The sequence below is a fragment of the Denticeps clupeoides genome, chromosome 14 (assembly GCF_900700375.1).
Source record: "Denticeps clupeoides chromosome 14, fDenClu1.1, whole genome shotgun sequence".
NCBI classification, from domain to species: Eukaryota; Metazoa; Chordata; class Actinopteri; order Clupeiformes; family Denticipitidae; genus Denticeps; species Denticeps clupeoides.
This window is the reverse complement of record NC_041720.1, coordinates 7,222,924-7,249,855: the sequence shown is the minus strand read 5'-3', so window position 1 is coordinate 7,249,855 and position 26,932 is coordinate 7,222,924. Positions and strand designations below refer to the sequence as shown.

Genomic DNA, 26,932 nt, shown 5'->3' with positions numbered 1-26,932 from the left:
TAGTTTAAAAATCCATCCTATTCCATAGATTATCACACCATGTACAAAGGCCCTGTCCTTGAAGCCTTTATTATTAACTTTTAAATGAATATTGTTATTAACTTATTAAAAGATATCGCTTTTGTATGCTGCTGCAAAAAAATCTGCTTTTAGCAAACACTGATCTGTCTTGTTCGGTTATACTGTACACGTTAGCACTGTTTTGACCTTAACATGTTTTCTATACAAATGATATATACATTTTAGGTGCCTTTTATATATTGCACATTGTTTCCTTTTAAAAACCATCCAAATATATCACTTATGATAGCAGATACAAAGGGCCTGTTCTCCACGGCTTTGTACACTTTAAAAACATTTAGTGTGCAGTTGCATATTGCGTCCTGAAGGAGGCAGTAATGTTACATGAAATCGTACTAGTAAAGACTCACTAAGGAAACCTCCTGAAGACCAAAAAATGTCATAATGTGACACATCATGATGTAAAAAATGTCCTATATTGATCTCATTGGCAAAGCAGGTGAGGTTTAAATAAAAAAAGACTGAGTCCCACTGTATTACTCAGGCTGCACTACAGCGTCTATTCACAGGCGCGATCCCACTACTGATCGGCACGGGGGCTTTGACCTGCTCCGTTTCCGACCTGGGCCGGTTCACCCCTCGTTAGGCGACCTGGTGGTCCCGAGCTCCCCCAGGAGCACCATATCGATGCCGAACTTAGTGCGGACACCCGATCGGCATAGTCCGCTGCAGCTCAGAACTCCTGAGCTCAAGTGATCCGCCAGCCTCAGCCTCCCAGTGACTTGGATTACAGGCGCACGCCACTGCACCCGGCGAGGACGAGACACGTTCCGAGACCATTTCACGCTGCAGGAGGTGACGTCACTGCCTTCAGATACGGGTAGGTGTTGAGGGAACAAATGCAGACATCGCAGTAAAGCAACAAACCATGATAGGCTTGCGAATGCTCTATTTTTTGGATGAGATTTTTTTTATTATTTCACTATTAAAGCATTCGCCCCCCATCTATCGCAATATGATATATGTAGTGTCGGGAGCCGCGCAGGCGCACAACGTTGCTATTTAACACTAATTCAGCAGTGAAAAACCAACGAAAGCTGCTAATTTAGCTTCTGTTCGCTGTTGCGCTGCGTCGCGTTTTCCTTCGTGCCTCCGCCGAGGGGCAGGACTTCCGCCGTCTGGCCGCTGGAGGGTTAGGCTGCACCGGCAGCAGAAGGGCTTGGTCGGTGTGTGTGTGTGTGTGTGTGTGTGTGTGTGTTGAGGGTAGCGCATCGCCGGCTTATCTGAGCGCCCGTACTCGGCTCCCTGGGCGACAAAATAGCGGCGAGGCGGGACGCCGCGACTCGCCAGCAATGCTAACCTGAAACGTGTCGTGCGCCGCCGCCCCGGGAAAATGTCCGATGTCGCCAAGAGCATCCAGAAGTGGCACGCAAGTTTTAAAAAAGGCACGGACTTTGATTCGTGGGGACAGTTGGTGGAGGCTATTGACGAGTACCAAATGTAAGTTGCAGCCTGGGGTGGGCGGCCGCTTGCGCGGTCATCCTCCCACTTGCACGCCGCGGTGCGTTCGCCTGGCCGGGCGTGTACGTGGGCGCGACCGTCGCCACGACGCCTTCGCTCCGTGACCGCTGCATGCCCGCCCGTGGACCGCGACGCGCACACGATTCCGTTCTGTCCAGCCCAGAGTGGGCGAGTTCCTCCGGGAGGTTCATCCCCGACGTGGACCGCTGTGGCGAGAGTGGGTGCCGCACCCTCTAATTGGACCGTGCGGAGATTTCTCTAAAGCGTTTTTATTTTTTCGTACTCGTTTTCGATTTGAAATTGGTGTTTCTGTTCGTTTTATTTCGCTTTTCCAATTATTCTCAGTACGACTTTTCGTTCACACAAACAAGGGCTTTCTGGACTTCTGTTGCACATTCCCGGTATTATTTTTTACGCCCCGCAAGGTGGCGCAATAGAGTCGAGATTGCAAAAAAATACGTACAACGAGATAACTGTATCAATAATTTCGATCAAGTCTTTTATAGCCAAGAACGTTGCAACAACTACAAATTCTGAGACATAAACATTGTCCTTGTGGTCTGCTTAGTCTCGCAAGGCAACTGCAAAAAGAGGTCCAGGCGTCAAATTCTCACGACTTCACAGAGGAGCAAAAGGTTTTTTTATTTTATTTTATAGATTATTTTCTACATTAACATAGGCAGTATTTGATTTGTGTGTGTAATATTTCTGAATATTTGTTCTGTGCAGAAAACGTTAGGGAAAGTTGCAACATGCCTAGAAATGCGAAGTGGCGCCTTGCAGGTATGAGATCGTAGAGCCGATCGTGGACGTAGAAACCAGTCCGTGTGCTGTCACTGCTAGTTGGTGTTAATCCCAATTTCTCTGCTTTCTGTCTGCAGTCCACACAGCCGCAAGACGAGTTCAAACTAGAAGACCTGAAAAAACTGGAGCCCAGTATGTTTTACCTGCAAACGCAGAAACTGAATTCATGCCTGAATCGTTGGATTTGCCGTAAAGTGTTTTTATTTTGTTTGTTTTTTTTCAGTCATCAGGAACATTCTCACATACAATAAAGAATTCCCGTTTGACGTACAGCCTGTGCCTTTGAGGTAAGCATGATCACTTCTCCGCCCATTGGAAATCCAAGATGGCGTGCCAGTGAATAACGTTCACGTTCTTGTAGGAAAATCCTTGCTCCAGGCGAAGAGGAGAACTTGGAGGTGGAGGAAGAGGAGGAGAATGCCGCTGGAGCTGGGTCGCCAGAATCCTTTCCTTCCAGAGTACCAGGTACTGCGGTGGCAACTTTCAGAGTTACGGCAGCAACAATTACACTTGATTTAAAAACGTGGACCCTAAAGGCTTCCACTCCAGCGGGAGATCATGCATTGGTTTGGATTGCTAACTGGAATTATCCAAGCCGTACTAAATTACCTCGATCGCTTTTCAAGTTAATTTAGCACAATACAGATTTTATTTATGATCACGATCGGGCAGCTGTTTCTAGTGGCGCTTTCTAGCACAACAATATATGTAGATAAGTCATGGAAGCTACACCTATCTCATCCATATGTGATTATATAACATTACCATTGCTGTAATAATGATGGGTCATTTAAAAAAAAAAACTGACGTGTCAGGCTGTTGTCCCCGCTGCCATTTTCAGCCTCCCGAGGACAGGATGACGTTTCTAAATAATTTACTGATTTTTAAGTGCGGCAGATGTTCATCAAGGACGCTTTAATGTTCCCCGCAGGTACACTGTTGCCACGGCTACCATCTGAGCCTGGAATGACACTGCTTACCCTAAAGATAGAGAAGATCGGCCTGAAGGATGCAGGGCAGTGCATTGACCCCTACATGACTGTCAGTGTGAAAGGTGCAGTGACGACATCATAGCACCAATGATATCTTGAAAGGGCAAAAAAAAAAAAAGAAATACATTATGAGTTGATTGTCAATATTGGACTTGGGAATATTTAATATTGTGCATTTGGTAATGAGATGTTCTGATTGCCTCAGCACAGATGTGAACGGAATTGATCTGAACCCAATTCAGGACACACCAGTAGCCACACGAAAGGAGGACACGTACATTCACTTCAGCGTGGACGTGGAAATACAGAAACACCTTGAGAAACTACCAAAAGGTCAGAACTTCCTAACGCTGTCAAATTACTCACTCCAAATTAAAACTTTTTATTTTGATCCAAATGTTACAGTCATCAAGAACCATTCCAGCACTTTCAGTTTTCAATCTCTTCTGGACTCCCCAGAATCTTGCACCAATTTTTGTCCCCACTTTCACTCATTTGCACTTTCACCCTACCTGTTACACATATTTTATGTTATTCATAAAAGTGCAATATTTGCATATTGGTTCACTGTATACTTGCAATATTTGCAATACTGTGGTCTATAGCAGTCGCTAAAGCATTTCACTGCATATCATATCGTGTATGTGACAAATAAAATTTGAATTTGAAACCATTGCATCTCAAATTTTCTAACAGGGGCAGCTATTTTCTTTGAGTTCAAGCATTACAAACCTAAGAAGAAGTTCACCAGCACGAAATGTTTCGCCTTCATGGAAATGGACGAGATAAAGCCAGGTCCCATTGTGATTGAGCTGTAAGTAGATTTTTCTTTAAAGCAACTCACCTGGGAAAATGTGGGAAAACAGCAGGACTTGTCTGATTCCAGGTACAAGAAGCCGACTGACTTCAAACGGAAGAAACTGCACCTCTTGACGAAGAAACCACTCTACCTTCACCTCCATCAGACTTTGCACAAAGACTGAGCGTATGAAGGACATCGATCGCCACGAGTCCCCGCCCACACCACTGCTCAGCCACAGTATAGTCTCAGCAATACCACGTCACAGCAGGCCACAGCCACCAAGGAAGCTCTGGAGAAGGACCTTCTGAGGTTTCTGTTAGGGTTCTGGCCAACCTCTAATCTTACACCCCCACTTCACCCCAACACAAGGTTGAAGTCTCTGAGGTCTTCCTGGTCCCTCAGGACCTGTATGGGAAAGACTGGAAGCAGAGGAGGTCTGCGTCTCTGCAGTAGTTTCATTCATGTTCATGTGCTGCCTCGACAAGGGAAAAGTGTATTTGTTTTAAAAAGTGATATGAGAATTTGATGTCATTTTATGTTTAAGATGTGGCTAAAATCTTTTATTAATATGATGTTCTGGACCATTCTTTTAGCCCATTGTTGTCCCGACAGTGTGTAATTGTTGTATCATTTGGCATTCAATGTTTACATTTTATTTTTGGGATTCACAAAGGATTGTTCTATGTGTGCATTTGGATTGTTGAACAGGACTGTTTGTTCCATGTTGTTGTGTGCGTTCAAGTTGAAAATTGAAATTTCAATTTTTAATAAATGAAAACGCTACTTGCCACTTTATAACAGTTTGTGAAGAATTCTGGTATTCAAATAGTTGTCACTTTTTTATATTATATTTCAAGCTTAGCTTTTTTTTTTCTTTAAATATGAAATTACATTGTTAAGAAAACGGTAAAATATAGAATTTTAATAAAATAAAGGAAATACAGCACAATTTGAGGTAGCTGAGAAAGTGTTTATCGAGCTAAACTGCAAGGACAGCATGGCCCTCACTCAATATTTCATTTTTACTGTGTAAAAATAACAATGTGCTTGTGTTGGTCATTTTTCATGTCAGCAGAGGTCATGTTAATCAAAAGTTAACCTTTATGACAAATTAAAATATAATCGAGCATGCGGAACATTCACAATATGGACAGTGTGGACAACTGGCCCATTTCTAATTGGTAAATTTTTACATCAGTGAAACATGGCTTGTTATTTACCTTCACTACATCTGATGCATTATGGGTTTAAAAAATACCCAAAGTTGCAAAAATGTTACTATAATGACACAAATATAAATTACTACAGACACACAAATATTGTTTTGGACTGGTTTTGTGTAGTGCATGAACTCATAAATGTGATTAATACATATTTCCAACAGTTTACTTTTCATGTTGCTTTGTTATTGGTTGTGATTTGTGAAAATATTACATGGATATGTTAATGAGATTTAAAGTAAAAATACAAAAGATTATGGCAGTACTGCATCATAAAATTCCTGTGGCGTGTAATTCTGTTTTTAAAAATATAACATTGTGATGAGCACCCTGTAGTGAGGCAGGAGGGCTGAACTGGTCTCACATCGGCACACCTTTCTCAAGGTGGGTGTAGCCAGATGATAAATGTTAACATAAAAGTGCCTAAAATTAATAACTAGAACAAAGCAATTCATCTTTAGATTACCCTCCGCCTTATGGAAATAACCGTCGACAAGCACGATCACATCCAAACGTTTATTCATGAGTGAATGTGGTGAATTTAAAAGCATTCCCTGATAAACCACATTCATATCATAATGACCTCCAAAATCTTGATGATCTGTTCTAAAGCAGATAAATTCAGTGACTGATTAATTCTACGTAATTGATTACATTATAAATTTTTTAAACTATCCATTATAAACCTATATACAAAATAGGTTTAATCTTTTAAACTGCGCCTGTATCTTTTTTCTGTAACAATTCCCTGTATGCGTGTGAGACACGAGGGTGTCTGCATCATATAGATAACTAAAAAAAAAATAATACGAGGAAGATAATAAAAGTAAATTTTATATACGTGTAATGTGAAAACTGTTGCATACACTTCCAAAGAACTTTCATGGGCACCGCCCTCCGAGAACTTTTACATTCATGCAGCTAAAACAGGCTTCACTCTGTATTTGCATGTAGGGACATGGGTAAAGAGCAATTACAGATTTTATTATTTTCTTAAAAATAATCTCTAATATACAAACAATGTCTTTAATTAAATATTACTGCAGCATATTGAAATGACGTGCCATCATTTGTCTAGGTTGACTTTTGTCTTCACGTGAGTACATCCTGCCAGCACATGGTAGGGGGGGAGTGCAGACTTTTGATGGCCACTGTTTTGTCAATATGACAGCATGTTGGTCTTCTCCCTTGGAAAAGAAATGACAGGACCACCTGACCACCGATGAAGGCGAATACCAAATTCCTTTCCACTCCGTAGCAGGGCTGGGCAATATTTCTATGAAATGTCCTATTGTAATTATGAACATTAATATAGTCCTGAATTTGAGGATGGCAATCCAAAATGTGAGCGTCTTGTTGTAATTTATCATTGTACCAAATCACGTGATCCATAACTTTGAAAGTGACGATGAGACATTTCTAATGTATATTGACCAGCCCTACTCTGCAGATACAAGCACATAAAGTAATTTTATGAATATTTAAAAAAAAATAAAAATAACACCCTACAACAAAAAATGACACTTTCCTTTTACTCCTTTCCTGTTTGTACCTTTACATAAAATCCATGCGTAATCAATCAAAATGTTATGTTTTTAAACACTGTTCACCTTTAAATTAAATGCTTATATGCTTATAATAAAACCCGTGTTTTTAAACAAAGTTTCTCTCCTTTAATTCAATAGTTGTTTTTTCCCCCACAGGAAACCTCAAGAACTTTATACAAGCTAAAACAATTTATCTGGCTTCAAAATCTTTAAACTCAGGCATACATCAAGACATCATCAAGTGTTATTATTGCACAATAGGCCATAGGAACCAAGGGACCACTCCAGTGTCCATCCAGATGCATTTTCTTGTACACAGAACAAGATCTGGTTTTATGATGCTTTAATCTGAATTTATAGAATATTAAGTGTTTGAAAATGATGCTATTTATTAGAAATGCAAACCAGAACATCTGTCCAGTGGTATGCTGGAAGGAACCCACTGCATGATTGGCTGTGGCAGAAGTCAGGGTTCAGCGACTGAAGGATTGGAAGTGTCCCGATGCGAGGGGGCTGGCTGGGGTGGGCAGTCCGTTTTCAGGTTTGCTCCGTCCCTGGGGACCTGGGGAGGGAATGGACCGGGAGGGGGTCCCTGGAAGTCTCTGCCACCATGTGGAGGGAGTGGCATGCCTCCAGTTGGGGGGCCATGAAGAAAAGGCAAATCTCGGGCTCCCTGAAATTCGCTGCTATGCAAGGGTCCCATGGGAGGATAGTCACGGCGGGGTGGAGGAGGACCTCGGACTGGGGGAACAAAGGACATTTGAGCTTGTTATCAGGTCACAGAGTGTTTAATGAATAATTAGGACATTGCATTTCCTAATCTGACCATCTGATCTAGTTACACACACACACACAAAAGCCAAGTAGCCACAGTTTCACTATGAACTGTTGAGAAGTCACTGTGCCACTGTACATGGAAGCATAATGATCACTTGATAATAAAGGCTGTGCAGGAACAGTTTTTAAAAAAATGTAGGAATTAGAAGGACATTTGAAAACATTGCAGTTTCCATTTTTGGATGCACTAATGCATTGGATCTCAAATTGTGGTGTGCTGACTCCCTCTATGGCAGGGGTGACTAACCAGTCCTGCACAGCTTAGATCTGCCCTCCAGGACCAGGGTTGGTGACCAGTCCTAGTAGTGAGGTCAACAGACTCAAAAACAACAGCTAATATTAAACACCAAAGTTGTTAACCCTTTATACCCTATAATTCTAAACCGGTCATCTGGATTAATTCTGTTGTTTTAGCTGTAAAAGTGTCAGAAAACCTGCTGTGAGTTTGTGCCTTTGTCCCTAGTTTCAGGATTATTTCTTTCAACATGTGGTAGCTGTTTAGCTTTACTGTATGCCAGAAGTGTCATAACAGGGTATAATAACGGAACCTTCATATTCCCGCAGCTGCAGTGATGCTGTGTGGTGGACTTCTGAAACCATTTTTTTTTATTGCACAAACGGCTCAAATGTTATGGCAATAAAAAAAAAAAAAAAAAAAAAAAAGAAAACCTTGTCAGCAGCAAGTGCAGCAGTTTGAAAGGGTTAACCACAATATGGGGCTTGCCATTATTGTGCTAGAAAAGCTGTTTGTGTTTACTGTTCTTACCAAAAGGAGGCGGTGGTCCATATGGACGTGGTGGCATAGGGCCATAAAGGTGAGATGGTGGAAATCTAGGGTCATAGGGCAGTGGGCCAGGGGGCATCATTGGTGGTTGGCCATTAGGTCTTAGCATTGGGGGAACTGGGCCATTTGGAGGTGGGGGCCCAAGAGGGTGGGGGCCACCGGTTGGTGGTCCATGGGCCTTTAGTGGCATGTTGGGTCCTGGAGAAGAATCCCTTATTGGAGAAATGAGCAAAGAACCTGGACCCTGCGCCTTGGGGACCTGGGATTTAAAGACAGACAGGATTCAATTTGATTGACAGTGTAGAACAAAATGATTCACCTTCACCTCTGGCCACTCTGTGATTTGATTGGATGCACTTAGTCATGCAGTGGTAGAAAGAATCTTATCCAACAACCCATCCATGTGAGTAGAGTTAGACCTTCTCCACACACCTCAATCATGTAACCTGGAGCCACAAGATGCACTTCTGAATACAAAAGTATTAACCCTCATACACTTACAGATACGACTCAGACACATATGGACTCAGGGAGATTAACATTTTAATTGGAGTTGGTGTAGGTGGTTCTCAGGAACTCCTGAGTTTTGTGTGTATGAGTGAGCAATCGCAAGTGCCACCAGCCCACAAACACGCACCCAAAAATGCAGCACCGTGGGGCCCAGACTCTGTACTTACTGCCTCTGGCGCTTCTACTGAAGCCTGAGTGGAGGACTCACCCTCAGCTTCTGCTGGGGCTGTCTGCTACAAAGCAAACGACCCCACAGGGAACAACAGGAGAGAAAAATGTGACCACGTGCTCAGAAAGTCTACATTTACCTCCCAGCCTGCTCACGGCAGAATCTGAATCTCCAATCTGACCTCAATTAAAAACTCTTAAGACATATTTATGTAGTGTATGTAATGTGTTATTTATAAAAGTGTCACTCACAGATCCATCAGATGATGGTGATGAAGTCAATGGTGCATACATGTCTGCGGAGTAAAGACACCGATTAATATCGTCTCTAACATCAACAGCGGTTTCATAAAATGAAAGAACAGATAAGCCTACCAGGTCGAGCAGGCACAGGGTGTCCGAGATCAGGATAACGTCCATGGGGTTCAGATGGAGGTCGTGGTCCTGCAACAGCAGCAAAACATGTTCATTTAATCTGCCCTACTCTGGCCATCCTATTTAATTAACAAATATGGAAAAGATCCCATAAACACAAAAGTCGAGACAAAACTCACCAAAAGACTCATTCCTTCGGCCCACTGGTGCAGAAGGGGGTCTCCCAGGGCCCTCAAACATTAGAGGGGGTGATGGGGCTCCTCCACTTACAGGAGAGGGACCATATGAATCGCCTGGTTTAAAAGAACAAGACCACAAAAATCAAAAAGGTTTTTTAATGATACTGTACTCCACTGTACTGTCCATGGGACATGCTGAGGGAGGAGGAGGAGGAGGTGGAGGTGGAGGACCGTACCTCTGCGGATCGGCCGATCAGGTCGGCCAGGGGTGGGCTTGAACAGGGGCCTTTGAAATTCTGCCAGCTTGTTGCTGACTTCCACCAGCCTGCAAAGGGCAGAAAGCATTGTGATGACCGCCTTGTCAGGTAAAAGGCGCTAGTCCTCGTTTAGAACACAATTCTGTCATGTAATTCTGATAGACTCTGAATTTAAAAGGCGACAAATGACGAAGGTTCACTTACTTTTGCCGAAGGTTGGCGGTCTCCCTTTTCTCCTCAACCAAAGCTCGTTCTGAAGAACGGGCATTTAACTGCACAAAAATATTTAGCGTTGAGTACACTGTGTAGAGTAGTCAGTATAGAGCTGGAACAACAGAGTAAGTTTTCTGTCCCGTCCTAATAACTGTGAGGTGTGTGCTCGCTTTTGTGAGATCCTACATTAAGTATCTGCCAGAAACTAGTAAAATGGGGTCAGTCAAGTGAGAACATTATCACGTCAATTTTTCCCTGCTGGTCGAGATGTAATTTCTTGTAGTACAAGTGTGGCTACAGTGTCTACTGTTACACACGCGGTCATAATCCATACCCATAATCATAATAATCTCTGCTGCACTTACCCAGTTCTCATGTGCCTTTTTCTCTTGTGTTGCAATCTGCAGAATGTAAGCGAGAAAGAGATTCATATCAAACTGGGGAACGCTTATTGGAAAGATGAAATATTTAGGAATGGAAGCGCACTTGGTTTTTGTAGGACTGCTCTGTTTTGTGCAGCTCCTCCTGGATCTCCTGAATGCGCTGTTTGTAGGTCTTGAGCTCCGCCTCGGCCTTCAATGCCTTTCCGTCCACTTCCGACAGCTGGCTCTCCTTCTCTCTCCGATCAAACTCCTCCTGTGTCAGCTTCCTGTCAAGGGAGAGGAAAAGAAAAAGGCATTTTGAAGTACGAAGGCGCACGTACTACAGCTGTGTGTGTGAACAGTGGGTGGTAGTAGCCTAGAGAGTAACACACTCGCCTATAAACCAGGTTCAAATCCCACTTACTACAATTGAGTCCCTGAGCAAGACACTTAACCCTAAGTTGCTCCAGGGGGGACTGTCCCTGTAACTACTGATTGTAAGTCGCTCTGGATAAGGGCGTCTGATAAATCTGGGTGTCTGATAAAATGTAAACATAAAAATCATTTTTGGTCATGTGGATAACTACACGGGCCCCGTTCGGACTTAAAAACGGCAGCATTTGAAAACCAGGTTAATGTTGGACATCAGCAATCAACTCACTGCTGTAAGGCGTTCTCTTTCTGTTGGTACATCTCATTCATAATCTCCAGCTTCTGCTGCAGGGTTTTGTACTGGTTTTCCAGCTGGTGCTTCTCGCCGTCCAAAGCCAGGCGGTCATGTTCAAGCTTCTGGACTTGTTCTGTTGGGCCAGGCGTTAAAGGTCAGGTAGACAGTGGTGACCAAGAATACGATGCATGGGTATTACCCTCTTACCCTCAAGCTCTTGTCTGGCCTTCTGTTCTGTGAGCATTTTCTCCAAGTAGCTGTTCCGTTCGTCTTCTACTATAGACAGAGTGGTTTTGACCTGAGAACAACGTATTGAGGAATCAGCAACTGATTTATGAAATAAAATTAAAAACTGCTGACAGAATATACACTGACCCTTGAAACATCCATCATTTGCCTGACTCTAATCTTCACTGCATCACTGTTCTTGTCTAGAAATGAGAAACAAAAAAAATATGATATATATATATATTACAGGTATATTATACATATATACCTGGAACTTTCAGTAGTGCTTACCAGAAGACTCCCCATTCGCCAGGACCTTGCTGTCCTCCCTGCTTTGTTCCGTTCCATCACAGACCTCTAAAGATCGAAGTTCAGCAATGCAGTCTGACAAGACCTGCATAAAAAGACAAGCAGCATTTGTTTCGTACAAGCTACTGATATATTTAAAAGATCCCCTATTGTTTTTTTTTTTTTTTTTGCTTTTATATAGGCCTTAGTGGTCCCCTAAGACTGTATCTGAAGTCTCTTTCCAAAATGGTGCAGAATTACAGCCACTTTTAGCCAGTCCCACAATGAGATTTCTCCAAACACGTTTGAGCTCTTTTTTTGCTCACGACCAATGCACTCTTTACACCTATCGCCATTTCTAACCACTACAGGATAGACAGACTAGGGAAACTCGTATTAAGGTTAAATAATCTCACAAAGTGAAATTTTCATAAAAGGGGACCTTAAAAAAAATGCAAAACAAACAAAACAGAATTATACTAAATGCTTCTTTAGTTTACAGACATTAATGGTATGTAAACCTCAATGGCCAAAGTCTCTGGTGCATCAACGTATGTGTGCGAGTGAAAGCTTACACCAATCTCATTTTCCTTATGGGCAATGGCATCTTCAAGGTCTTTCTGGGACTTCTGAAAGACTTTGATCTTCTCGTTCAGTTCCTTGTGCTTCTCCTCCCACATCTTGGCATCACGCAGCAGCTTTAGGATGAAGCCAAAAATAACTGTGAGCTGCTGGTCACTCGAGGCACATTTACAGAACAGAGAACATGGAACCTACAGACTTCTTCTGGTCCTTCAGAGACACATTCTCCTTCTCAAAAGACAGCACTTCTGCTTTCAGAGCATCTTCCCTGAGCTTTGCTTCATCCATGAGTACCTGAACCTAGACGGGCGAAGGGACACATGCAGGAGAGTTCTTTACAGAATGGAAGGAAGGCAGGAGGACAGCGTACAATCATGACACAAACCTTGGAAAGTTCCTGTTTGTGCGACTGGGTTACTTGTTTCAAAGACGCCACCGTCTTGTTTGTTTTTGCCAGCTGGTTTGGACGAAACACGAATTCAGTGTCTGTAACATGACCTCAACGAAGCATCGGAAATTAAAGGGAGAACGATAACTTACAATATCATCCAGTTCCTTCTTTCTCTTCTGCTCATCTGTGATACTCTGAGTGAGAGCACTGACCTTTCTGGTCATGTCTTCATTGCATTTCTTCAGTTTTTTGAAAGAATCCTGAAGAGGTGCAAATCATTAAATAAATAAATAAAGTGAAGTGATTGTCACATGTGATGCACAGCACACAGTGAAATTTGTCCTCTGCATTTAACCCATCACTCTGAGTGAGCAGTGGGCAGCCATGACAGGCGCCCGGGGAGCAGTGTGTGGGGACAGTGCTTTGCTCAGTGGCACCTCAGTGGCACCTTGGCAGATCGGGATTCGAACCGGCAACCTTCTGATTATGGGGCCGCTTCCTTAACCGCTAGGCCACCACTGCCCCCGCTAGGCCACCACTGCCCCTTACAGAACAAAAAAAAAACTTATAGAACAAAACCGAAGGCATCCCTGCTTACCTTCAGCTCCTCATTCTCTCGGCGTGTGGACTTCTGCGTCTGCTTAGACTCAGCCAACTGTTTTTCACACTCTTGGTTCTAAAATTGGACAAACCAAACTGTTACGTACATGCAGACGATGGAAAGAATATTTTACAAAAGAGCAGTCTGTACATTTCCTGGAGACCTACCATCTGGTTGAGTTCAGATATTTTAGCCAAGACTTCCGATTTTTCACTCAAAAGCTTTGAAATCTTTTCTGCGAGCTGTTTCTCAGTCACTAAAGAAAAGCATAAGTGATTAAGAGACTAAAGAAATGACAAATGGAAAGACTAAATAACAGTACTCTGCGCCTACAGTAAGACATACTAGAAACTTACGCTGATATTTACGGCCCTTTACCTGGGAAAAAAAAAAAGGAGAAAATCGGTCTAAAACACAGAAGCATAATTAAAGAAAAGAAATAAATAAATAACCACATGGCTTACTGCAAGAATAGTTCTCCAGAAGAACACGATGAAGGTGAGCGCTCCAACGGCTGCTGAGCCAATCACAGGCTCCCATGGGAGTCCGTGAAAAGTTGGCCCAGGCTGCCATTCTTCAGGGAGGGAAGCAATCAGCTAATGGGACACAACAAAATGAATAAACCTGAATAAATATAAATACAGACCACCCGGACAATGTGTACCATTTCAAATGACGCAATGGTGCAAGCACAACTCTCAACTACATTTACGGCATTTATCAGACGTCCTTATCCAGAGAGACTTACAATCATTAGTTACAGGGACAGTCCCCCCCTGGAGACACTCAGGGTTAAGTGTCTTGCTCAGGGACACAATGGTAGTAAGTGGGATTTGACCCTGGGTCTTCTGGTTCATAGGAGAGTGTGTTATCCCCTAGACTACTACGGTGTGTACGTTGATGTTGTGTGGGTTCCACGTGGAACCGCTGGGGAAACGTTCCGATCAATGAACGGAACGTTGCCACATGAACTTCTAGCATCTGAAACAAACTGCCCACCAGGACAGTGCTGCGTAAAACGTGGACTTTCGTCCCCCTGTGTGTGTGTGTGTGTGTGTGCGCATACGGCTCCAGCAGAGCAGGGCTGGCCAACTTTTAAAAATACACACGCAGCACGAACAGAGCGCAGGCGCGGCGCAAGATCATCTACATTTCCTGCCCTCAGCAACCATGCGCAACCTTATATTGCAAAGCAGGCCTGTTGAGCAAAAGAGCAGAAGCCACATGAATGCATTACACCCTTCTCACTACGCTGCTGCTTTAAATCTGGGCGTTTAGTCTGAGATTAGTTTTAAATCTTAAACCAGGCTGCCTGAATAAAGAAGATAACAGGACCCAACACAATAAAAGCGACTAAAGTCTGAGTCTGGAGATAAATGGCGCCACGCACAGCAGCGTAAAAACTGTTAAATCAACTGGGTTAATTAAATAAGACTACATTTGGGATTTTTAAATTGCTTTCCGCGCAAGGACCGTGGCGCGGTGCGTGAACGCGGATTATTTTCGCATCCGGTGGCTAGCCGTGGAAATGACACGTCGGATAAACCCAGCCGCCGACCGGTAAACCGCGCCGGGCTCCCGCCACCGGAGCACGGTGCAGGTTCTCGGAAGAAGCGGGGGCACGTACGTTCTGCAGCGCCGACAGGAATAGCGCGTAGTGAGCGGCCATATGACCGCGAAGCGCCTCGGATCCTTCCGCGTCCATCACCGTTATCCGCCCGGGCCACATTAGCCGCCCGGGCCACTTCCAGGCTCAACCAGGGCCGAATGAAACGCCGAGGGAACGTGGAAGCGCGGCCTCACGGGTGGCGTCGGGGTGTTGCGGGCAGCACGCCGAAGCGGTGAACTTTAGCCCGCTCGCTGTAACACATCAGCATTCGATGGCCGCGGTAAACAAACTTTCCGCCGCGGCCGCTAGCCTGTCGAGATCGACGACTCTCCCTCAGTCCTATTATACAAGTCCAATGTACAGGGGAGAAGACGCAAACTGCACCGTATAAACCCCCCTTTTAATCGTAATTGTAATTTTAAAAACGCGCGTTTGCAATGGCAAATAAGCCTTTTGCTTCCTTAAGAAGAAACTTTTTAGCATATTCTAATAAAAAAGAAAACGGTTGCAATGCCGCATAAGTAAAGCATAAAATATCTAATTTGTTCATGGATCCATTATATTACAGCTAAATCAAACTTATTCTGAAACAATTTCAACAAGTCAGAGGGTTCGATTATGACACGTGACGCATCCAAAAGTTGTCCGTCTTTCGCACCCAGAGGTTCTTTGCTCGTCGCGACACAGGAAGTGATATACCGACGCTCCATTTGGCATACGGTAGACAGATCACAGCGCCATCTAGCAACTAACTTATGAACATTTACGAGATCATCAAAATTTTCCACAAAACGTCGGTATCAACAACCCTAACACATTATTACACTCTTTTTTTATAAACACGTCTACTCACCAGTTCTGCATACTCTCCAAGATATTTGTGGGCTAAACGAAGTAAAGTACACATTTCTGTAAAATAGGGTGAAGAATCATCACTCTTTGTAGCTTCTTCATGAAAGTCTGAAACACTCTGGGACTCCAGAGAACCTAGTGGAACAACAAGAAAAAAAAAAAAATCTTTACAATTTTTTTTTGTTTTTTTTTTTTAAATACAAAAATGCAACTGCTAAGAGAATTGGCACTGACCCGACGATGGACGCTCCACGTCAAAACCAAATGCCACATCCAAAGGATTGTCTAAAATGGCCTGTGGCCCTCGCTGTAGTTCCTTGGGATCCTTGACGCTCGCTTGGCTGTCTCTGTTCCTGTGACCGCCGTCATCTTCTATGCCTGCATCTGTGCCGTGAGGCCCTTCATCCATGGCATTAGGCTGAAGCTGGCTGTGAGCAGGAACCTCTTCATCGGGCTCTGTGAGGTTCTTCTCAGTCTCCTTGTAAGGACCATCCTCTGCAACAACAACATCAGCAATAATTCATGCACAAACAATAATATGTTTAATTAAAGCCAATGATTAACTAATCATTGATATAGTATAATTAACCATGTCAGTTATCTGGAGTAAAATTGTTATTTGCTGTATGGAACCAGCAGAATAATCTCACCGGCAGCAGCACCAGGCGGACTTCCTGCGGCAAGTGGTTCACTATCGCTGACTGCGGAGTACTTCTGTCGCAAGTGGAAGGCCAGCTCCTGGAAGTCGTCCAAGATAGATGCCTCAACATCAAACATCTCAGGATCTTCCCGCAATTCAGGGTTCTTCTCTTCTCTGGAGTCCAGCATCTTTTCGATCTCGTCCAGGATCGAGTTCTCCGAAGTCTCCAGAATTCCCTCAAGTGTCCTTTCAATGTCCTCAGCATGGTCGGTCTGTGACAGTCTAGCAGACTTCAAGTCCTGGTCCAGGTCAGTGAACATGGCCTCCACCTGGAAGAGATTCTTTAGACCAAGATACTCCTGGAAACGGCCAAGGTCCTTCTCTTTAAAGAAGTTCCTCAGCAGCGTTAATCTGAGGACACTGTCACTGTATTGTGGCTCCGGCTTTGGAGCAACATTCTCCTCATCCGTGGAGGAACTTTCTGGTTCTTTAGAATCCAGATTGTCCACAATGTTGGCATCGCTTGAATAGTTCAGCGGCGGCGCCTCAGCCACTGCCGCGCCATCTTCCGTATGACTGGGTTCTTCTGGGTGTTCAGCGGTGTGACTGTTCGCCTCAAGCTCGCCGTCCACCTCCTCCTTCTCCTTCGCAGGATCAGGTCTGGACGACGGCAAAGCATTTTCATCTTCAAGTAACTCCTCCTCGTCTTCGTCTTCTTCCCGTTCTGCCAGTTCCCCAGGGTCTTCAGAGTGCTGTTCACTCTCCAAAGTCTTGGCGAATAAATCCACTATCTCCTTCTTCACTGCAGCTATCTGATGGACTGTCTCTTCATCCAGCGTGTGTTCAGAAACATTATGGCTTATGTTCTCCGATGGGCTTCTGGAGGATGAAGATACTTCACTCGTATTTAATTGCGCTACATCCTCATGAGGCTTCTGTTGGGCCAGCGGCTCAGGAGTTCCCTCACTTTCCTTCCCCAACAGGACATCTTTATGATGTTCATCTTTTTGTTCAGCTTGGTCGTCATCATGTCGGGAACCTTCAAGCTCGTCACTAGCAGGTTCTACCGGTGTTTCAAATATGAATTCATCGGCTGAATGTTTATCCTCTTCCGGAACACGCGAGTCTGGTGTCAAAATCTCTACTTGATCTTTCTGATCTTCAACCTGTTCCACATATATTGCTTCAAAATTGTCCAATTCAGACTCATCGCTGTCTGTCTGCTCAGCGTCCACCAGATCTGTACGTTCTCCACCACCGACAACTTCAGCATCTCCCAGAGGCGTCGGCACAGGCACAGATTCAGCATGGTGATCTTCCACTGCGGTCACGTGCTCTTCTGGCGCGGTGGTTCTATCAAGACTTTCTCCCGCCGAATCCACGACTGATTCTGGTTCGCTGTCCACGTGACCCGCAGCATTTGAATCTTTGGCTTCTTCCGGTTCTCCAGAATCGGAGTTCATGCTGGATTCTGGTCCCCTGTTCTCCGGACTTCCTGCATGTGAATCTTTGGTTATTTCCGCCTCCTCCTCCAGAGGTTCTGCAGGTACTTTAACCTCGTCCTCCACGTGAGGCTCCTCCTCGACGTAGGGCAGTAACTTTGGCGTGTTTGGATCGTCCGCGTGTCCACTCTCTGCGTCTTCAGGCTCCTGGCTGTCCTCTCCAACAGAGTAAGGGGTCACTCTAATCGTCTCCTCGTCGTCTGTTGTCACCGCGTCAAAGGTTTCTCCGAACGTGGTTTGCAACTCGGGGACAGCTCTGCCCTCGGTGACGGGTGGCCTTTCAGCAGCATCTTCAGCGTCGAGATCCTCGGCCGCTCCAGAGGTGAGAGGTTTGACTTCCTCCTGCCGTGGCTCTGGCTCATGACCAGGACCGGTTTCCAGATCCAACGTGTTTGCCAACCCGGAATCTTCCGCCACTTCGTGAGTTTCACCAGCCAAATGCTCGTCGCGGTCAGCGTGATCGAGGTCTTCTGCCGACTCCACCTCCTCGGCGGCGGTCTCGGGATCTTCGGCGACCGTGGACTCCACGGCGGGGTCCTCCCTTTCTGCTGGGACGGAGTAACTCAACAGCTTATCTACATCGTAGCTGTTGAAGGCATCAAGGCCACTATCGAAACAGACGAAGTCGGTTTCCTGAGAGAAACGAGCAGAACAGAAACGAATGAGTTTTCCGCATCCAACACTCAGCGCGAGAAATGCGTGGAATTGAACGACTTGCCTCTGTGGGAACTTCTAGTTCATCTTCAGAGTATATATGATTTATTAAAAGTAGGTCCTTTGGAAAGTAGCCAAAGTGGCTTCCCACCTACAGAAAACAAGCGAGACAAAGAATTAAAGGGCCACAGCCAAGCCTAATGATTATGACACTCGTTTCCAGTCAACACACGCCCTGTAAGCAAATATCATCATCTGGTCGTAACAGGTGAGTGTGTGTGTGTGTGTGTGTGTCTTTACGAGCTTTTCGTCTTATGCTGTTAGAACAAAACTTAACACGGCTGCACTCGCACAAAACCAAGGTTCTTGATCGCATTAGCAATCATTAACGTGGCCACTTACGCTTCCTGCCCACACGTCTGACCTCTGTCCTGAGAGTTTATAGTACACATATATCGTCTCGCCCTTCTTGAAAGACAAAAAGCGGCAGTCTGGTCCGGAGAAGTCGTCCGCCGCTTTCCCCCGGCACAGCAGCACTGAAGGAGAAGAGAAAGAGGATTTGACGCCATGCGACGTTGGACACGGACACCGGGGTGAGCGTCACACGATATGCGATGCAGCCAGGTACGGCACAGCTCTTTAAACCCGAATTCAGGCCTCGTTTCGGGTTTTCCCAGGTACTTCATAAACCCGCATGCCTCCATCACCACATTAACATGCCGTTAATGATCAGCGCTGCAATTGAAGCATTTCAAGGGGAGGCTGTAACTGATGCGACCAGGCCGTGCCGCCACGGTTACTTAGCAACACGCAGGGAAAAGGACTCATTTGCCCGGCTGGCCCGGTGGGACTTCGTTGCCACGTTTATCACTCAGAGCCACTGCATCCGTGCAGAAAAAGTGTCTCTCTGCCAGCAACACAGACCCGTCAGAGACAACAAGTCGTCGCATTGTTTTGTCCTAAAGGCATGCAACAAGAGAAAAAAAAAAGAACATACTAGTAGTAATAATGCAAAAAAACACTAACAAAGTAATAAGTAACTGTGACAAGAATGGTAAAAGTCACATTAAGTAGATCGAGTGATTCGAAAAAGTGACACGGTGAAACAGAGTGAGGGGTGGCAGCATGGCGTGACGGAGGAAAGTAACCGTGCGACCGGGTTAATAAAGGTTAATAAAGGCTAATAAAGGTTTATAACGCCAGAGGTTCGTCTGGTTGCGATGTTACCATGAGCTCGGCGCAGCGTTTACGGGTTTACTGTAAATTGTCACCGCGGGGACCGCGGCTCGGACCGCGGGGCGTGAACCCCGCGGCACCGGCCACGTTGCTCCTCCATCCCCGCCAGCTGCAGCAGCTGCTGCGAGGCGGGCTGCGGGTCATTAGCCCGCCGGCTAGCCCGCCCGGCTTCTCGTCGCAGGCGACGGTTAGCCGCGTTAGCCAGGCGGCCGGTCCCGTGTCGCCATGTCGAGGTTTTTAAATAAAAAAAAAATAAAAAAAAGCCACCGCTTTAAAAAAAAAAAAACGCGACGACCCGAAAAAACGACACCCGGGTGTCAACAGGTCGGCGGCTCCGCCGGGGTCGCCGGCGGGTCGAGGGGCTTTTATCTGCTCCGCCCGCCGTATCTACACGCGAACGGTTGCGCAAGGCGCGGCGAACTCACTGCTGCACTCCCGGTCCGCGCATCTCTTCAGGTCCGAGAAGCGCCGGTCCACCGCGGCGCAGGACGCCGACGCGAGCAGCAGCAGCAGGAGCAGGCGGCGCAAGTGCGAGGCGACGGTGGCCATGGCGGCAGCCCTGCGCTATGGCCGCGTCCAGCCCCGGCAATGGGCAGATCGGGCCGACACGTCAGCAAATCCGCAGGAGTGCGAGGCAGACGAGGATGCGGGGTGTTCCTGGAGTCGGATTACAGCAGCCGGACCCGGGGCCGCGTTTAAAGCGCCATTCGCTCCGCTGGCTGTTAAGTCGCGTTCGGCGCTTTAATACGTGTTCGATGCATATTGGCCGTGCAGTCGGGGTAGGGGTGGGGGTACATTGCGCGTTATAATGCGTTGCACGCACGGCCGGTTGAATACGGTTGTGAGGACGGTGTGTTTGCCAGCGAAACTGTTGGGGTGCCGGTTAATCCACATACTTGTACTGTCACACATCTTCGTTTTTACGAAGACGTCAATCCCCAGAAGGTGTTTGGATGAGAAGGATTCCTGATAGACAATCAATACTTACAGTACAGGCCAAAAGTTTGGAAACACCTTCTCATTCAACGTGTTTTCTTCATTTTTATGACCATTTACGTTGGTAGATTCTCACTGAAGGCATCAAAACTATGAATGAACACATGTGGAGTTATGTACTTAACAAAATAAGGTTTATTCAAAAGAGCCGCCCTTTGCTCTGATTACTGCTTTGTACACTCTTGCCATTCTCTCGATGAGCTTCAAGAGGTCGTCACCTGAGATGGTTTTCCAACAGTCTTGAAGGAGTTCCCAGAGGTGTTTAGCACTTGTTGGCCCCTTTACCTTCACTCTGCGGTCCAGCTCACCCCAAACCATCTCGACTGGGTTCAGGTCCGTTGACTGTGGAGACCAGGTCTCCACTTTTTGTTAAGTACATAACTCTACATGCGTTCATTCATAGTTTTGATGCCTTCAGTGAGAATCTACCAATGTAAATGGTCATGAAAATAAAGAAAACCTATTGAATGAGAAGATGTGTCTGTACTGTATATATCGTAAATTTAAACCCCACTTACTACCATTGTGTCCCTGAGCAAGACACTTTATCCTTTGTTGCCACAGGGTTAGCTGTTTGGTTGTCTATTACTAAGTTTCTTGGGAAGGGAATTTGAATTTTTGTGTGTTTAATAAATGTTAACGTTGTTTACGTAGTAGTTTAGCCCAAGATTATTTATGCGTTACGCTATTTATGCCATTAGGTGGCAGTGTTGACTCCGTGCCGCTGGACGCGGACGTTTCAACAGGCGTAGAAGAAACGGCGTCCAATGAAAAAGGAGGAAGCGTGAATGGGCCGGAAATACGCAGTACGGTGTGTTTACAGTGGCGACGACGTTTTAATTCTCCTCTTCGTTAATAATCGGTAAGGCATTAAGTCTCTGCCTTTGTCGTAAAGGTGACGAAACTGTGGTAGAATATGATTTTGTGTTGCTGTTGTGTGTAGAACTCGATGAATCGACGCACCAAAGTACAAATAAACTCTACTCCTTAATGCCCTCGTGGTTATTTACATCCTCTACGGATCTCTTCATAATTGGTTGTGGTAATTTTTTTGTTGTCTTTTTATTTATTTTTTTAATTCTACTTTGTGCTAGTTGTGCTTTCAGGTTCTATTCAAATCTAACATAAAATAACGACATTTTTAGGGTCTGTCCGTTGCACTAAATAGATTTTTTTTTTCCTGATTTCAAATGTAGTGCAATATGGATGACATTGAAGCAGAATTCCATTGCCATGTGGTAGACGAAAACAATGAAGATTACTACAACAAGCCAGACCCTATCAGATGCAAACGGTACAATGCACAGATGCCCAAGGAGTCTGGCTTTCGCCGATCTACAAGTACCTGTCTGGAGTTGATCAGAAATGCGATGCTGCGCCATCGATGGCAAGAGGCGGCTGAACTCATGAGCAGCTACATGCAGATGCTTGAAGACACAAGTGTGTCCAAGCAGCTCATGGCCTGTGAGGTGAATTTGTCCCGACTGATATTTTTCTCAGTAGATTTGCTGTCGTTTTTAAATTATGTCACTGTGACTGCTTCATGATTTGCTTGTGCTCCAAGTCCAACAATTTTTTTTCTGTGCTGAGATAATTTAAGCATTTTTAAATGAAATTAACTCATATTTTCCCATATTGTGATTGAAACACACTAACATAAGCGCAGATAAAACAGTGATTATTGGATCAAGCCATTATTAGAATGGTTTGCATGCTTACAAAATTTTTTCCTTTTTACATTTTTTTCCACCCCCTTTTCTCTTTGATTTTCCTTTATCTGTCCCACCAGATCATCTGGCGACTCGGCACAGAGATTTTGCAGCATCATCCGAATGCAAAGCAGGAAGATTTTGACATGTTTTACCAGAGTATAAAGAATGTTCGTGTGAATAATTACTTAAAGGTAATTTATTGGATCATAGCTTGTTCTTTTGATATGCAAAATTTTGAAAAAGGAATGAACGACAAATACTTTAACTTTCCAGATAAGTTTAGACCACAGTTTTCATCTCATGCTGACTGGTCACATGGAAGACGCATGCCGACAGCTGTCCAATGCTCAGAATTGGCGGTATGGCAATTTGTCATCCGTTCAGTTGAACCTGAAGAAAGTCATCCACGCCTACTGTGGGTATCTGCAGTACCTCATCTGGTATTCCAAGAAGTCAAAGGCATCTGGAGCAGAGAACGATTCTGGAAGTGACCATGAGATGCACAGCTACTTTCGCCAAGCCTCTGTTACTCTCCAGGAGGTTCTAGAGCAGCCTGGAGTCTGGGATCCCTTTGTGTTAAGTTATGTAGAGGTGAGCATAATCCTTCATCAGATCATTGGTCATGAATATCCTATTGTAATGCTGGAAAGTAGAGATTACTACACCATATTGAGTTTTCCCAGAAACAATTAGTACAATACTGATTTTAAAACTAGGGACTGGCTCGATGCTGACGTCGTGGAGGGAGCTGAGCAAGAGGACACATTTCTGGGATAACTGGGGTGTGAGCGTCCAGAATGCAGCAAAGAGGGTGTACTCACACTAGGCACGGTTGCAGTGAACCGGGCCCGAGTACGATTGTCCCCCCCCCTTGCCCACACCCCCTCTGGCCTGCACTCACATATGCTTTCAGCATTTGTGCCGGAGCACGCTTATGTCATTATGGAGGACGGGGTTTCAGAAGAAACAGGAAGAGCGGCGCTCTCGCTGAACGCAGTGGAGTCCATCGCTCTGGTCACTTTGTGGCTACTACTGAGTCTTTTGGTCCGCGGTGGTCCACAGCCCTCTCACAGTCTGTTGCTAAACAGGTCTGTCGCTTTTGTGGCACGAAAGTTTTCTTGCAGTCGTGCTGCTCGTTTGAGGAGGTTTGCAAGGTACCAGTTGAAGTGTAGCAAGGATGAATAAGATAATCCCAGAGTTTGTGAAATCAGAGTTTTTATATGCTTTGTCCAGCTGTTGTTGTATGCTCTCATCTGCCCAAATTTCCAACAAACATTGCACCTCTGCCATAGACCAAAGCGACCCTTTCCCCGCCATGTTGGTTTTCAAACATCGCAAAAACGTGATATCATGCGTACTCTTCCGTGCTTCAGCAAGGTTAGCGCTCACACTTCATTCGAACCGCGCCCGAGTCCAACTGAACCTTGCTCTGGCACACCTCTTTCAACCAGACCAGGGCCGGCTAAATGAACCGTGCCCGGGCTCGGAGCACTCACGCTAGCCAAACGAACCGCGCTTTGGTGGTCAAACGCACTCGGGCACGGTTCAAACTGCCTAGTGTGAGTACACCCTTATTGTAGAAGTCCACGGTGCTGCTGGCTGATAAGAAGTTTGTAGAAGGTCGGCGGTCAGGGTGTCTACTTTACTTTTTTTTTTTTTTTCCTAAAACTGATTTGGCGCCTGGGTTTGATAAGAACAGATAATGGCCTTGGTCAGGCACACCTAGATCATCAGCCTGCAGATTGCTGAGTGCCAGACCTGGTGTGTGTCAAATTTAGCTGCGAGGTGGAGTGTGGACATGAATATTCATATATCCTATTATAATAATTTTAGCAGATGTGAGTGCAAAAATATTCAAATGAAAACGTTTGCAGTAAAGGCAGAAGGGACTCAAACTCTAAAAGTGAAGTAGCGAACAGCCATCGGCAGCATCCCTTAGCCAAAAACAATTTGCCAATCAAAATGCCAGGCCAATTTTTGCCTTTTGACTTGCGCTGATGAATTAAAAAAAAAAATCATTATAATTTCCAATGTGTTCTTTTATGATTGGCAGATGCTGGAATTCTACAATGACCTTGAGAAAGCCGAATCTGTTCTGAAGAACTACGCCTACAATGAAAGGTTCCCCGTCAATCCCAACGCTTATGTCTATCTATACGAGTTTCTAAAGAGGCATGACGCGCCACAAAATAAGCAGTTAGAAATTCTCAAGGTGTGGCTCCAGTTTGCCTGGAGAAGGCTGTTATATTGCAGATGCACCAGTGTTAAACGTGCAAAACATTCATTGATTGCTGCGTTTTGTGTTCTGTCTTTCAGATTCTTCAGACTCTAGTGCCAAGTCACGAGTTGATGTTGGAATATTGCAACATTCTGCTGGGCACCGGTGAAATACAGTTTATGTTGAGCCTCTTCAGATGGCTGCTGTAGTGAGAGAAATTCTCCTTTGGTCAGATTAATAGCAACTTGTTAAAATGCTCCTTTCTGCAGGTTTGCACGATGACCTCAGGAAAGCTCTGACAGTGGTCATGGATCTCCTAGAATATACCAGCTGGAAGCAAAATGTAGATGCTTGGGAGCATCTCAATGAGATTATGGAACACCTAGGAAATGGGTAACTTTATTTATTTATTTAGTTTTAAATAAAAAAAGTTATGTTATTTGCATGTGCATGAGAAGAGTTTACTTTGGGGAACAGTGGTCTGCAATGCATCTCTCGTGTAGACATTGTTTGGGGGAGTGGGAGTCAAGGAAGAATCTGTGGCTGTCGCTGCACTTCACATCTTACCATGCCAGAAAAGATGCCATACTCAGTGTTAAACTGGTCGACGTCAAGATCAAGTTCCTCACTCCCCTGATTAAGAATTGTAAGTGTTCCCCATTCTAACTTGATACATTAATTTCTTTTGCTCACACGTAATTGCCAGGTCCTGGAGTAACGTTGGTCTGTGGTACTGTCACCTAACCATTTTCCATCATTATCATTTCCAGACCAAGAATACACGACCGCTGCTTATAGAGTGAAGAAAAGAAAGGGGAAAAATGGCAGTAAGTAGATATGCGCAGTCCACACTTATCTACTTACAAGTTTGTGTTGTTCTAATTTCATAACCATTTTCCATCGTTATCTTTTCCAGGCCAAGGATACAAGGCCTCTGCCAATACAGGAAAAAAAAAAAAATAAGTAGATGAGCATGGACGACTGTGCATTCACACTGTAACTGGACGCTGGACGACCAAGTTACCTCATCATATAATTCTACTTCTATTCAGCTCTGCAAAGCCATGGGATTTGTCTGTAAATTGCTTCTCAAGTGAAATGTGTGTGACTGACATGTATATTTTCTTCTTGTAAGTGTTACTTTCATATTTGTGTCCTGTTGGAGCCACTCGGTGGCGCTCTGACTCCTGTTCCCATTTTGATGAATGCAACAGCAGAAACTGATTATAACAGAGAGTTGCAGTACTGTGTTTGCTGCTACCCTCATTCACTATAACACATACAGTGTGTATATATACATATATACACACACGGGAATAATGGGAGTTTCATTACTCCCCTTCAAGCTGTGTGCTGTTGGCCATTGTTTTATTCAGACAAGCAGGGTATGAAGGTGCACTGTGCGACAGACAGATTAAAGCTGTAGGCGTTCTCTGCCCAGTGCAACGGTGTAAAGGTCTTTTGATGTTGGGTCAAACCCAGAAAGTCCTTTTTGTGTGAAAAAGAGAAATAAAGACTTCGATGATCCCAAAAGGACATTACTGAACAAGGTAGAGCTATTATATAAAAAAAATCCCACGTTGTGATGAAACATGGGTGCCAAAGACTTGTCTTTTTCTGTTTTTTTTTGTTTTAAATGCACAATGCTTACAATAAAATCTCCTATGTTGATACTTATTAAAAGGTGTAAAACTAACTTTCTATCATTGATTTATTAAGACTGAAAGTGTGTGTATGTATTAAGCCTTCATGAGGTGGGCTGGGTGTGTTGACAGCGTTTTAAATGGGACCTTGTGGAGAGAATCGGTTCATCCCTGAGCAGTCAGCATCACCGCTTTGTCTTGAGACGTGCATCTTGGATGCAGTGTGAGGTTAGGCTTTACCTGACAGCCAGTTTAGTCTCCCTGGGCTCATGCATAATTCACAGAGCGCCGTCAGATCGTAATGCCCTGAACTCCGCCTGTGTCACCTGCTGCGACTGCCACTGTCATTGGAGAAGAGGACTCTTAATTTGTGGAAGTTCAAGATTTGTGTCAAAACATCTTTTGCATGCTTGATGTTTAACTGCAGTTGTGTCTTCAACACCTTTTTACTGACATTTCATTTTCAGTTTTTACATTTCTACAGTTTTAAAACAATACAAATATAAAGCCTCACTTCAGGA

General features: G+C 44.7%; 3 protein-coding genes across 7 annotated transcripts; 2 read left to right on the top strand and 1 right to left on the bottom strand.

Annotated features, from left to right (window-relative positions):
• Window positions 1-822: 822 nt before the first annotated feature.
• aida (axin interactor, dorsalization associated) lies at window positions 823-4,935 on the top strand. 2 transcript variants are annotated; one of them, XM_029002309.1, is made up of 10 exons: window positions 823-901; window positions 2,111-2,177; window positions 2,272-2,325; window positions 2,424-2,478; window positions 2,570-2,633; window positions 2,708-2,811; window positions 3,278-3,400; window positions 3,549-3,671; window positions 4,035-4,152; window positions 4,225-4,935. In XM_029002309.1, exons 3-10 carry the CDS (start codon window positions 2,305-2,307, stop codon window positions 4,319-4,321), a joined length of 705 nt encoding a protein of 234 aa, XP_028858142.1. In that variant the 5' UTR covers window positions 823-901; window positions 2,111-2,177; window positions 2,272-2,304; the 3' UTR covers window positions 4,322-4,935. The 2 variants fall into 2 exon arrangements, with proteins under 2 accessions (XP_028858142.1, XP_028858141.1); XM_029002308.1 differs by lacking the exon at window positions 823-901 and adding an exon at window positions 1,108-1,521.
• Window positions 4,936-6,178: 1,243 nt separating this feature from the next.
• Window positions 6,179-20,600, bottom strand: mia3 (MIA SH3 domain ER export factor 3). Of its 3 annotated transcripts, none has more exons than XM_029002303.1 (28): window positions 20,268-20,600; window positions 19,009-19,142; window positions 18,671-18,757; window positions 16,461-18,585; window positions 16,045-16,305; window positions 15,812-15,945; window positions 13,814-13,945; window positions 13,706-13,727; window positions 13,517-13,605; window positions 13,347-13,424; window positions 12,898-13,008; window positions 12,743-12,814; window positions 12,553-12,657; window positions 12,351-12,473; window positions 11,779-11,881; window positions 11,635-11,690; window positions 11,467-11,557; window positions 11,254-11,392; window positions 10,717-10,879; window positions 10,596-10,631; window positions 10,222-10,289; window positions 9,997-10,085; window positions 9,761-9,874; window positions 9,582-9,650; window positions 9,459-9,502; window positions 9,206-9,271; window positions 8,511-8,787; window positions 6,179-7,648 (listed from the first exon to the last, which is right to left on the bottom strand). In XM_029002303.1, the coding sequence occupies exons 1-28, from the start codon at window positions 20,389-20,391 to the stop codon at window positions 7,374-7,376; spliced, it is 5,187 nt and encodes a 1,728-aa protein (XP_028858136.1). In that variant the 5' UTR covers window positions 20,392-20,600; the 3' UTR covers window positions 6,179-7,373. The 3 variants fall into 3 exon arrangements, with proteins under 3 accessions (XP_028858136.1, XP_028858137.1, XP_028858138.1); XM_029002304.1 differs by having other exon boundaries at window positions 9,206-9,268; XM_029002305.1 differs by lacking the exon at window positions 9,206-9,271.
• Window positions 19,127-26,366, top strand: taf1a (TATA box binding protein (TBP)-associated factor, RNA polymerase I, A). Of its 2 annotated transcripts, XM_029002306.1 has the most exons (11): window positions 19,127-19,230; window positions 21,540-21,649; window positions 22,035-22,307; window positions 22,628-22,741; window positions 22,824-23,141; window positions 24,604-24,762; window positions 24,867-24,933; window positions 25,038-25,161; window positions 25,272-25,414; window positions 25,539-25,595; window positions 25,685-26,366. In XM_029002306.1, exons 1-11 carry the CDS (start codon window positions 19,221-19,223, stop codon window positions 25,729-25,731), a joined length of 1,422 nt encoding a protein of 473 aa, XP_028858139.1. In that variant the 5' UTR covers window positions 19,127-19,220; the 3' UTR covers window positions 25,732-26,366. The 2 variants fall into 2 exon arrangements, with proteins under 2 accessions (XP_028858139.1, XP_028858140.1); XM_029002307.1 differs by lacking the exon at window positions 19,127-19,230 and having other exon boundaries at window positions 21,283-21,700; window positions 25,685-26,364.
• Window positions 26,367-26,932: the final 566 nt, after the last annotated feature.

Coding starts and splice junctions, on each gene's coding strand:
- aida (XM_029002308.1), top strand. CDS start 1,415: ATGTCCGATGTCGCCAAGAGCATCCAGAAGTGGCACGCAAGTTTTAAA. Junction 2,812..3,277: donor CTTTCCTTCCAGAGTACCAG/GTACTGCGGTGG, acceptor TGTTCCCCGCAG/GTACACTGTTGCCACGGCTA. Junction 3,401..3,548: donor CATGACTGTCAGTGTGAAAG/GTGCAGTGACGA, acceptor GCCTCAGCACAG/ATGTGAACGGAATTGATCTG.
- mia3 (XM_029002303.1), bottom strand. CDS start 20,391: ATGGCCACCGTCGCCTCGCACTTGCGCCGCCTGCTCCTGCTGCTGCTG. Junction 13,728..13,813: donor TCTGGAGAACTATTCTTGCA/GTAAGCCATGTG, acceptor TTTTTTTCCCAG/GTAAAGGGCCGTAAATATCA. Junction 7,649..8,510: donor TGGACCACCGCCTCCTTTTG/GTAAGAACAGTA, acceptor TTGTTCCCCCAG/TCCGAGGTCCTCCTCCACCC.
- taf1a (XM_029002306.1), top strand. Junction 22,308..22,627: donor AGCAGCTCATGGCCTGTGAG/GTGAATTTGTCC, acceptor CTGTCCCACCAG/ATCATCTGGCGACTCGGCAC. Junction 24,763..24,866: donor AGCAGTTAGAAATTCTCAAG/GTGTGGCTCCAG, acceptor TCTGTCTTTCAG/ATTCTTCAGACTCTAGTGCC.